Source organism: Labrus bergylta, chromosome 9 (genome assembly GCF_963930695.1).
Source record: "Labrus bergylta chromosome 9, fLabBer1.1, whole genome shotgun sequence".
In the NCBI taxonomy this organism is placed as follows: Eukaryota; Metazoa; Chordata; class Actinopteri; order Labriformes; family Labridae; genus Labrus; species Labrus bergylta.
The window spans coordinates 31173587-31186086 of record NC_089203.1 but is presented as its reverse complement, the minus strand read 5'-3'; the positions used below and the strand labels follow the sequence as shown (position 1 = coordinate 31186086).

Below are 12500 nucleotides of genomic sequence, written 5' to 3'. Positions count from 1 at the left end.
GTTGCCTCGCCCTCCAGCTTAGAGCTCCAAGCGGCCTTCAGCCTTATGTTGTTGCTCCTTCATCTGCTCAACAACGGACGCTAAAGACTGCAGGGGTGCGTGCTGAGGAGCCTCGTAGCACCGTGCCGATGTGAGGACCCGTGCTGTTCAAAGGAACAAGGACTGTGTGGCATTCGTCCTCCCTCTAAATATGTACCGCCATTCAGTTTTTATTTTTTTGTGTCTGAGAGGTCCAGCTTCCTGCAGACAACAGCCCGTCATACCAGGCTCTCAGCTCTCAAACTGTATTTGTTCAAATGAAAATATACCATGTGTACATATATATATATATATATATATATATATATATATATATATATATATACTGTATATATGATGAAAGACGTGCACAGTGTCAGTGAACATTTGTAAATCAACTAAAGCTCTTACTTCATTTCTATGGTGTTGAGAGGAGATGGTCGGGCTTGTCAGTAAGCTCTGTGCACGATGTGATTGTGAAGCTGCTTCAGTATATGAAGCTCTAACACCTCTCTATCCCAGGGACTGAAAGAGGACCGTTTTCTCTGAAGGACACACAGCAGAGCTGAACCGTGTTCACACGTCCAGATTAATGAACCTTAGTGTCCAGCGACAGCAGCCAGAAGAGCTGTGGTCAACCAGAGAACATCCGATGAACCTCGACATGATAAGAGTCAAGATGGCTACTCATCGTTAAACCCTCGCCCCCTTTACTTTAGCCGAAGCTACAGATACCTGCTCATCACAGATCATAGTACCTGCTCATCACAGATCATGGTACCTGTTCATCACAGATCATAGCACCTGCTCATCACAGATCATAGTGTTCCTGCTCATCACAGATCATAGTACCTGTTCATCACAGATCATAGCACCTGCTCATCACAGATCATAGTGTTCCTGCTCATCACAGATCAGAGTACCTGTTCATCACAGATCATAGTACCTGTTCATCACAGATCATAGTACCTGTTCATCACAGATCATAGTACCTGTTCATCAATCAATTCAATTTCAATCAATTTTTATTTGTATAGTGTCAACTCATAACAAGTGTTATCTCAAGACACTTTACAAAAAGCAGGTAAAATACCTTACTCTTTGTCTGTTAACATTACAAAAGAGCAGGTAAAAAGACCTTACTCATCACAGATCATAAGACCTGTTCTTCACTGTTTTCTCTTCTGAACAGGACCAGAGGAGCTGTGAGTAAACGTTCATCATGTTCACATGACACGTTTTTTGAAAGACTGTCTTTGCTCGGTACGACTTGATGGACGCTAACCTCAATGGACACACAGAAATGTTCTGCTTCCTGATATGAGCTCTAAAGACTTGAGTCTATGTTGGCATCGAGTGGACCTCCTATGCTGACATTAAACAAGAGATTTGACTTTGAAGGTTTTACTTTCGACAAAGACAACGGACCTTAAAACGACGTGTGGTAAGGCCGATGTGTACCTATCTGGAGGACACAGGAAACGACTAAACTCTGAGCCGTAGTCTATTCCTGATATTAAGATGGTTATCAGAAAGATGGACGGACATCAGGGAGTCCACTGAGCTAAATCCACACTGCATTAGAGTCCAGCAGAGAGAATCAGTCAATCAATGTTTACAGTTCTCTGATGTCGAGCTCACTGAACACCAGCTATCATAGATCTGTCTGAAGATGTTGATCCTCATGCAGAAAAGTGTATGTGAATCTCAAATAGAAGGGGGGTAGCTCCAAAGAATCCTACAGGAGATCTTTTAAATGTTTTATTTTTGTTGATGTCTGCTAAGGTTCAGCCCAATCGCTTTTTTAATGCTTAATGGATATGAAGTGTATCTGGGCACATTGTACTGAAGCTGATGTTATTGTTCTGTCTGAACCCTGGCTGAACAAATCTACGTCACACAACAATGTCAATATGAAGAGTTTAATGTGTTTAGGACTGACCGCCCCCCCAAGAGAGAAACTTTCAAGTGATGATGATATGAACCTAAATAAAGTATAAAGTGTTTGTTGTGTTCAAGTGTCTCCAGTGGGTCCCCCCCCCCCCCCCCCCCCCACAGAAAGAAATGATGATTATTGAACGACAGGATGGTCTCAAATGTTCACGCGTCACGTCTTTACTCCGCTGCTGTCCCGTCAGCCACACAAAGTCATGACTGTTCATCACAGATCATGGTACAGGTACCATGACTTTTATTATCCATTTGACCAAAATGAGATCATGTTGTACCTGAAAACACCTAATCATACCTACTACATACCTAATCATGTGTGAATGTTTTATAAAAAGAGTTCCTTCTTTCTGTCTTGGTTAGTATCATCATAAAACCTCCTCACATTAAGGTTACCTTTGTGCCTTTCTCTATATGAACATGAGAGTCTGTGCAGATTCATAGAAACCGTTGAGTTCAGTCTTTCATAAATGTCTCCATGACCTGAAAAGAGTGTAATTCTCCACCAGGATGTTCACGTTTGTCCACTCACATCTGTGTTTGTATGCAAGTCGGTGTGTATATGTGAAGGATGTAGCTGTGCTCCTTCAGAAATCTGTGGCTGTAATCTGTGTGTGTCCATGCATATCTGCGTCTTTGTGTTTGACTGCATGAGTGCACAAGCACAAATCTGGCTCAGGCTCAGTGTCCCTACAGTAATATGAACATGTCTTTAAAGTCGGGTGTACACTGTGTGTGTGTGTGGGGGGGGGGGGGGTCCATGAGCAGGATTGTGTCAGAAGGGGAGCAGCTGGACAGTGATGACTGCCCACTACCCTTCAATCCCTCCACTGGCCTTCAGCCCTAGGGGCCCCGATCGAGACCCCATGGGAGCCGGCTCGATGGCTCGATACTTGAGATGTCCCTGTGGAAGCCATTCTCTGAGCTCAAGCTGATCCTCAGGGGGGTCTTGACCATTATTGCTGCAGGATTACATGGTGAGCTGCTATATGGAGCCTCACAATCACAGTTACATGCACAGTGAATGACCTGCATGGAGAAATGTGGTCATACTTTGACCCCTGACCCTAAACCCCCATTCTTAATGTAATTATCTTCATGGTACTTTTATTGCGTTATTGACCAGTTATTACATTTTGGTTTTTATTACATTTCTTTTATAACATTTCGGGCTCTTACAAGGCAACTTATAGAGACTTATCACAGACCGACACTGCCCCCTAGTGTTTAGAAGAAGCAGTGCAGTATTTTTATAACACAAGTCTGACTATCAAACTTGATGAAAACTGACTAAAAATATAACTATGAATCTTTGTGTAAAGAGAGATACCCAATCATTTCCTTACACTGACATCCTGATGTCTGTGAGATCAGTTATATTACATTTTTATTATTTATTCAGAGATTTCAAACAAACCTGCAGAAACATAAGCTTCCTGTTGTCATGGAAACCACAACGGTGTTAAAACACACTTGGGTAGAAATGTCAGGTCTCTTAGAGACTCAACATGTTTTATTAAAACATCATAATTAAATCTTTCTCAGGCTACAGAGCGAATGAAATGCTCATGAAAGAAAAAAAGAAAGTTCCCTTTTCTAACAACGATATGATTAGAAGGACTTGAAACTAAACACCTGGTTCTTGTTTCCAGACGCTCTTTAAAGTCTTTCTATGTGATTTTTCACACTTAAATGTAGAAATCAAGTATATCCTCTGAAAATAACTCTGTGAGTCATGACTGTCTACAATGGGTGTAACACCCGAGTCCCACTGTCTGTGATGTTTTCAGAGTTTTCAGAGTCCTATCTTCAGCTTGTTTACATCGTCAGGACGGCCGGCTGACTCCTCCCCTCGTGTATAAAAGTTGTTTAATTGAGGGACTAAAGAAAAGAAGAATAACATACTGTACTCACTGCTTAACTGTGTTTCTAGATCACGCTCATTTCAGGTAAATTTTAGGGCTGGGCACGTTAACGCGTTATTATTAGTTATTTTCTTATTGTAAAAGTCTGTTGCTCACTGGCTTTTTTTTGGTAAAATTCCATCGTGAGCGAGCCTAGTATGTTGCTTACTGCTGCACATGACTGCTGCGGCGCTCACAGGAAACAGGAAACAGTCAGAAAAGAATTGGCGGATAATCGAGCATGGAGAAGGGTACGGAACTTTTACATGGCCATTTTAATTTTAAAGTTCTTCCAGACGGCGCAGTCGACAGAGACAAAGTTATTTGTAGCCACTGAGAAGTTGAATTTTCTTATCAGCGGAGTACTTGATAAGTACTCCAAAATATGTTGCAGCCAGAAACTCAGGCGGACGCTGAAAGGTCGTTTCATTTGTCTTCACTTTATTGAAGCGTTTAACAAAGACCCAGAACCTTCATTCACTCTGAGTCTCTTCAGCTGCTCAATAATCACTACAGCTTTCTTACTAACTCAGGAGCATCACAACAACAACACTCTTCTTCTCCTGCATGCCACTGTCACTCACAGACTCCACCTAGTGGTGTAGATTATGCAGCACATTTAATTAATAACATGTCAACATCAACTGCTTAAATAATGTTGCAGTTCAGAAAAATACATTAACATTAGCAACTTTGAAGATGAATTCAAAAAGATTATAAACTGAAGAATTTCAAAATGACAAGTACAACAAAAAAGTGTTTGTGGGGTCCTCGATAACCAAACAATAAACATCAATGTTCTCAACCTGTCACACTCTCCCCCACTTTAAAAATGGTATCCCGACATTTTCATTATACCTCATAGCCTAAAACCTTTCTGGGCAGTTTTTTTTATATAATAAACAGGATGACATTATGCCCTTGCAGTGGCAATAAGCTTTAGTTTTGTATTTATTTAAGTTGAGAAGTACATTTACAATAAAAGTGCGCTATACACTACTTTTGAATTCATTATTGGATTTTGCGTATAACAATGCAATTAATCGTGATTAATCACAGGAACTCATGCGATTAATGCGATTAAAACTTTTAATCGTTGCCCAGCCCTACTAAACTTACATGCAGTGTGAAGATACCAGCATAATAAAGATCACGAGCATTAGCATGCTAACACAACAATGCAGCGCCAGTTGTTTTGGTTTCATGCTGGTGCTCAAGGGCGACATCTGCTGGATCAAAAAATCACATAGAAAGCCTTTATGAACAAGAATATATTTAGTGATTGGGTCTCTGTGTCAGAGGTACAGGTGATACAGGTGAGTCTAAAGACACAGGTGAGACTAAAGACACAGGTGAGACTAAAGACACAGGTGAGACTAAAGACACAGGTGAGACTACAGACACAAGTGAGTCTAATGACACAGGTGAGACTACAGACACAGGTGAGACTACAGACACAGGTGAGACTACAGACACAGGTGAGACAAAAGAAACAGATGAGACCACAGACACAGGTGAGACTAAAGACACAGGTGAGACTAAAGACACAGGTGAGACTACAGACGCAAGTGAGTCTAATGACACAGGTGAGACCACAGACACAGGTGAGACTAAAGACACAGGTGAGACTAAAGACACAGGTGAGACTACAGACGCAAGTGAGTCTAATGACACAGGTGAGACTACAGACACAGGTGAGACTACAGACACAGGTGAGACTAAAGACACAGGTGAGACTACAGACACAGGTGAGACTAAAGAAACAGATGAGACTACAGACACAGGTGAGACTAAAGACACAGGTGAGACTAAAGAAACAGGTGAGACTACAGACACAGGTGAGACTAAAGACACAGGTGAGACTACAGACACAGGTGAGACTACAGACACAAGTGAGTCTAATGACACAGGTGAGACTAAAGACACAGGTGAGACTAAAGACACAGGTGAGACTAAAGACACAGGTGAGACTAAAGATACAGGTGAGACTAAAGACACAGGTGAGTCTAAAGACAAAGGTGAGTCTAAAGACACAGGTGAGACTAAAGACACAGGTGAGACTACAGACACAGGTGAGTCTAATGACACAGGTGAGACTACAGACACAGGTGAGACTACAGACACAGGTGAGACTACAGACACAGGTGAGACTAAAGACACAGGTGAGACTACAGACACAGGTGAGACTAAAGAAACAGATGAGACTACAGACACAGGTGAGACTACAGACACAGGTGAGACTAAAGACACAGGTGAGACTACAGACACAAGTGAGTCTAATGACACAGGTGAGACTACATACACAGGTGAGACTACAGACACAGGTGAGACTAAAGACACAGGTGAGACTACAGACACAGGTGAGACTAAAGAAACAGATGAGACTACAGACACAGGTGAGACTAAAGACACAGGTGAGACTAAAGAAACAGATGAGACTACAGACACAGGTGAGACTAAAGACACAGGTGAGACTAAAGACACAGGTGAGACTACAGACACAAGTGAGTCTAATGACACAGGTGAGACTACATACACAGGTGAGACTACAGACACAGGTGAGACTAAAGACACAGGTGAGACTACAGACACAGGTGAGACTAAAGAAACAGATGAGACTACAGACACAGGTGAGACTAAAGACACAGGTGAGACTAAAGAAACAGGTGAGACTACAGACACAGGTGAGACTAAAGACACAGGTGAGACTACAGACACAAGTGAGTCTAATGACACAGGTGAGACTACAGACACAGGTGAGTCTAATGACACAGGTGAGACTACAGACACAGGTGAGACTACAGACACAGGTGAGACTACAGACACAGGTGAGACTAAAGACACAGGTGAGACTACAGACACAGGTGAGACTAAAGAAACAGATGAGACTACAGACACAGGTGAGACTAAAGACACAGGTGAGACTACAGACACAGGTGAGACTACAGACACAAGTGAGTCTAATGACACAGGTGAGACTACAGACTCAGGTGAGACTAAAGACACAGGTGAGACTACAGACACAGGTGAGACTAAAGACACAGGTGAGACTACAGACACAGGTGAGAGTAAAGACACAGGTGAGAGTAAAGACACAGGGGAGTCTAAAGACACAGGTGAGATTAAAGACACAGGGGAGTCTAAAGACACGGGAGTCTAAAGACACAGGTGAGAGTAAAGACACAGGGGAGTCTAAAGACACAGGTGAGACTAAAGACACAGGTGAGACTAAAGACACAGGTGAGTCTAATGACACAGGTGAGTCTAAAGACACAGGTGAGACTAAAGACACAGGTGAGACTAAAGACACAGGTGAGACTACAGACACAAGTGAGTCTAATGACACAGGTGAGACTACAGACACAGGTGAGACTACAGACACAGGTGAGACTAAAGACACAGGTGAGACTAAAGAAACAGATGAGACTACAGACACAGGTGAGACTAAAGACACAGGTGAGACTACAGACACAGGTGAGACTAAAGAAACAGATGAGACTACAGACACAGGTGAGACTACAGACACAGGTGAGACTACAGACACAAGTGAGTCTAATGACACAGGTGAGACTAATGACACAGGTGAGTCTAAAGACACAGGTGAATCTAAAGACACAGGTGAGAGTAAAGACACAGGTGAGAGTAAAGACACAGGGCAGTCTGAAGACACAGGTGAGACTAAAGACACAGGTGAGACTAAAGACACAGGTGAGACTACAGACACAGGTGAGACTAAAGATACAGGTGAGACTAAAGACACAGGTGAGACTAAAGACACAGGTGAGACTACAGACACAGGTGAGACTAAAGACACAGGTGAGACTAAAGATACAGGTGAGACTAAAGACACAGGTGAGTCTAATGACACAGGTGAGTCTAAAGACACAGGTGAATCTAAAGACACAGGTGAGAGTAAAGACACAGGTGAGAGTAAAGACACAGGGGAGTCTGAAGACACAGGTGAGAGTAAAGACACAGGTGAGACTACAGACACAGGGGAGTCTAAAGACACAGGTGAGAGTAAAGACACAGGTGAGACTACAGACACAGGTGAGACTAAAGAAACAGATGAGACTACAGACACAGGTGAGACTAAAGACACAGGTGAGACTACAGACACAGGTGAGACTAAAGAAACAGATGAGACTACAGACACAGGTGAGACTACAGACACAGGTGAGACTACAGACACAAGTGAGTCTAATGACACAGGTGAGACTAATGACACAGGTGAGTCTAAAGACACAGGTGAATCTAAAGACACAGGTGAGAGTAAAGACACAGGTGAGAGTAAAGACACAGGGCAGTCTGAAGACACAGGTGAGAGTAAAGACACAGGTGAGACTACAGACACAAGTGAGTCTAAAGACACAGGTGAGAGTAAAGACACAGGTGAGACTACAGACACAGGTGAGACTAAAGACACAGGTGAGAGTAAAGACACAGGTGAGACTACAGACACAGGTGAGACTACAGACACAGGTGAGACTACAGACACAAGTGAGTCTAATGACACAGGTGAGACTAAAGACACAGGTGAGACTAAAGACACAGGTGAGACTACAGACACAGGTGAGACTAAAGATACAGGTGAGACTAAAGACACAGGTGAGACTACAGACACAGGTGAGACTAAAGACACAGGTGAGACTAAAGATACAGGTGAGACTAAAGACACAGGTGAGTCTAATGACACAGGTGAGTCTAAAGACACAGGTGAATCTAAAGACACAGGTGAGAGTAAAGACACAGGTGAGAGTAAAGACACAGGGGAGTCTGAAGACACAGGTGAGAGTAAAGACACAGGTGAGACTACAGACACAGGGGAGTCTAAAGACACAGGTGAGAGTAAAGACACAGGTGAGACTACAGACACAGGTGAGACTAAAGACACAGGTGAGAGTAAAGACACAGGTGAGACTACAGACACAGGTGAGACTAAAGACACAGGTGAATTAAATCAGTGGGATCAAAACGGAGAGAACCCAGACAAAGGAAGAAGTAGGCGGAGACAAGAACTTCAAAATAAAACACAAAAATCTAAAGACACACAGAACAATGAGAAACACAAACAAAATAAAAACATTTTTAAAACAAATCATGACACTTCTATATTTTATGATGATTTAATGTAATTATTCTAACTGTTTTTAATTCAGTGGAATTTAAATTATTTTCCTTTGAAGACTGAATTAAGTTTAATACACTTGAACAAATGACCCTAAAAAATAAAACTGAGATATTTCATGTGAGAGACAAAAAGCTCTGGACACTTAAAAGAGCCAAACTACCTCGATCCAGGTCCCTGTCCCCTTCTTAGTCCTGCCTCGCTGCCTTAAGCAGGAAATATGTCACCTATCTGTGTGATTAAGTCCCCCCCCCTCTGTGAAGCTCGCCGTTAGTCTCACTCAGGTCTGTCATCCTGTTCCAACTTGCTGGACCCACTGTGGAAGCATCTCTGACCCGGTCAACACAATCCAGGGTCATTGATTACCTAATTGTTGCTCATTAACCTCAAAGCAGCAGTGGCCTCTTCAGAACACCCGCCCGTATCAGAAAGACCCGATCCCACAACACAGCCGCTGCCGATCCAGAGCTCCTTTATTACAAATACAGTCCAGACCAGAACCTTTAGACCAAAACCGTCCTTTAGACCAAAACCTTCCTTTAGACCAGAACCTTTAGACCAAAACTGTCCTTTAGACCAAAACTGTCCTTTAGACCAAAACCTTTAGACCAAAACTGTCCTTTAGACCAAAACCTTTAGACCAAAACCTTCCTTTAGACCAGAACCTTTAGACCAAAACTGTCCTTTAGACCAAAACCTTTAGACCAAAACCTTCCTTTAGACCAGAACCTTTAGACCAAAACTGTCCTTTAGACCAAAACCTTTAGACCAAAACCTTCCTTTAGACCAGAACCTTTAGACCAAAACTGTCCTTTAGACCAAAACCGTCCTTTAGACCAAAACCTTTAGACCAAAACTGTCCTTTAGACCAAAACCTTTAGACCAAAACCTTTAGACCAGAACCTTCCTTTAGACCAGAACCTTTAGACCAAAACTGTCCTTTAGACCAAAACCTTTAGACCAAAACCTTCCTTTAGACCAGAACCTTTAGACCAAAACCTTTAGACCAAAACTGTCCTTTAGGCCAAAACCTTTAGACCAAAACTTTCCTTTAGACCAAAACCTTTAGACCAAAACCGTCCTTTAGACCAAAACCTTCCTTTAGACCAAAACCTTCCTTTAGACCAAAACCTTCCTTTAGACCAAAACCTTTCGACCAAAACCTTTAGACCAAAACCTTCCTTTAGACCAAAACCTTTAGACCAAAACCGTCCTTTAGACCAAAACCTTTAGACCAAAACCGTCCTTTAGACCAGAACCTTTAGACCAAAACCTTTAGACCAAAACCGTCCTTTAGACCAAAACCTTCCTTTAGACCAAAACCTTTCGACCAAAACCTTTAGACCAAAACCTTCCTTTAGACCAAAACCTTTAGACCAAAACCGTCCTTTAGACCAAAACCTTTAGACCAAAACCTTCCTTTAGACCAGAACCTTTAGACCAAAACCTTTAGACCAAAACCTTTAGACCAAAACCTTTAGACCAAAACCGTCCTTTAGACCAAAACCTTTAGACCAAAACCTTCCTTTAGACCAGAACCTTTAGACCAAAACTGTCCTTTAGACCAAAACCTTTAGACCAAAACCTTCCTTTAGACCAGAACCTTTAGACCAAAACTGTCCTTTAGACCAAAACCTTTAGACCAAAACCTTCCTTTAGACCAGAACCTTTAGACCAAAACTGTCCTTTAGACCAAAACCTTTAGACCAAAACCTTCCTTTAGACCAGAACCTTTAGACCAAAACCGTCCTTTAGACCAAAACCGTCCTTTAGACCAAAACCTTTAGACCAAAACTGTCCTTTAGACCAAAACTGTCCTTTAGACCAAAACCTTCCTTTAGACCAAAACCTTCCTTTAGACCAAAACCTTCCTTTAGACCAAAACCTTTCGACCAAAACCTTTAGACCAAAACCTTCCTTTAGACCAAAACCTTTAGACCAAAACCGTCCTTTAGACCAAAACCTTTAGACCAAAACTGTCCTTTAGACCAAAACCTTTAGACCAAAACCTTCCTTTAGACCAGAACCTTTAGACCAAAACCGTCCTTTAGACCAAAACCTTTAGACCAAAACCTTCCTTTAGACCAGAACCTTTAGACCAAAACCGTCCTTTAGACCAAAACCGTCCTTTAGACCAAAACCTTTAGACCAAAACCGTCCTTTAGACCAGAACCTTTAGACCAAAACCTTTAGACCAAAACCGTCCTTTAGACCAAAACCTTCCTTTAGACCAAAACCTTTCGACCAAAACCTTTAGACCAAAACCTTCCTTTAGACCAAAACCTTTAGACCAAAACCGTCCTTTAGACCAAAACCTTTAGACCAAAACCTTCCTTTAGACCAGAACCTTTAGACCAAAACCTTTAGACCAAAACCTTTAGACCAAAACCGTCCTTTAGACCAAAACCTTTAGACCAAAACCTTCCTTTAGACCAGAACCTTTAGACCAAAACTGTCCTTTAGACCAAAACCTTTAGACCAAAACCGTCCTTTAGACCAGAACCTTTAGACCAAAACTGTCCTTTAGACCAAAACCTTCCTTTAGACCAAAACCTTCCTTTAGACCAAAACCTTTAGACCAAAACCGTCCTTTAGACCAAAACCTTTAGACCAAAACCTTCCTTTAGACCAAAACCTTTAGACCAAAACCGTCCTTTAGACCAAAACCTTTAGACCAAAACCATCCTTTAGACCAGAACCTTTAGACCAAAACCTTTAGACCAAAACCTTTAGACCAAAACCTTTAGACCAAAACCGTCCTTTAGACCAAAACCTTTAGACAAAACCTTCCTTTAGACCAAAACCTTTAGACAAAACCTTCCTTTAGACCAAAACCTTTAGACCAAAACCGTCCTTTAGACCAAAACCTTTAGACCAAAACCGTCCTTTAGACCAGAACCTTTAGACCAAAACCGTCCTTTAGACCAAAACCTTCCTTTAGACCAAAACCTTTAGACCAAAACCGTCCTTTAGACCAAAACCTTTAGACCAAAACCTTCCTTTAGACCAGAACCTTTAGACCAAAACCATCCTTTAGACCAAAACCTTTAGACCAAAACCTTTAGACCAAAACCTTTAGACCAAAACCTTCCTTTGGTCCGGAACCTTTAGATCCTTTAGGATTCTGGATTCTAGATCCAGAATGCTGCTGCTCGATTACTCACCAGGTCAAACAAACGGTCTCACATCACTCTGATACTGAAAACACTGCACTGGCACCCTGTGGCATATAGGATTAAGTTTAAAATTCTCATTTTCACCTTCAGAGCCGTTCACGGTCAGGCCCCAGATTATCTGTCAGAACTCATTCACCCGTATTCACCCACCCGTTCACTAAGGTCAAACACCCTACACCTGCTGTCTGTCCCACAGACACATTTTAAGACTCGTGGGGATCGTGTGTTTCAGTCCATAGCACCAATCCTCTGGAATTCTTTACCCGCCTCGCTCCGTCTTTCTGACTCTGTTAAGTCTTTTAAAAAACAATTAAAAAGGTTAAT

General features: G+C 42.1%; 1 protein-coding gene across 1 annotated transcript in view; it reads left to right on the top strand.

Annotated features, from left to right (window-relative positions):
- The window catches only part of LOC110002411 (GDNF family receptor alpha-4-like), a 22425-nt gene extending 20401 nt beyond the window's left edge, over positions 1-2024 (top strand). The window contains exon 8 of the mRNA XM_065959065.1: positions 1-2024. This exon is cut by the window's left edge and continues 60 nt beyond it. Coding sequence (XP_065815137.1) covers positions 1-84 — 84 coding nt within the window. The 3' untranslated portion in view covers positions 85-2024.
- The last annotated feature ends 10476 nt before the right edge of the window (positions 2025-12500 follow it).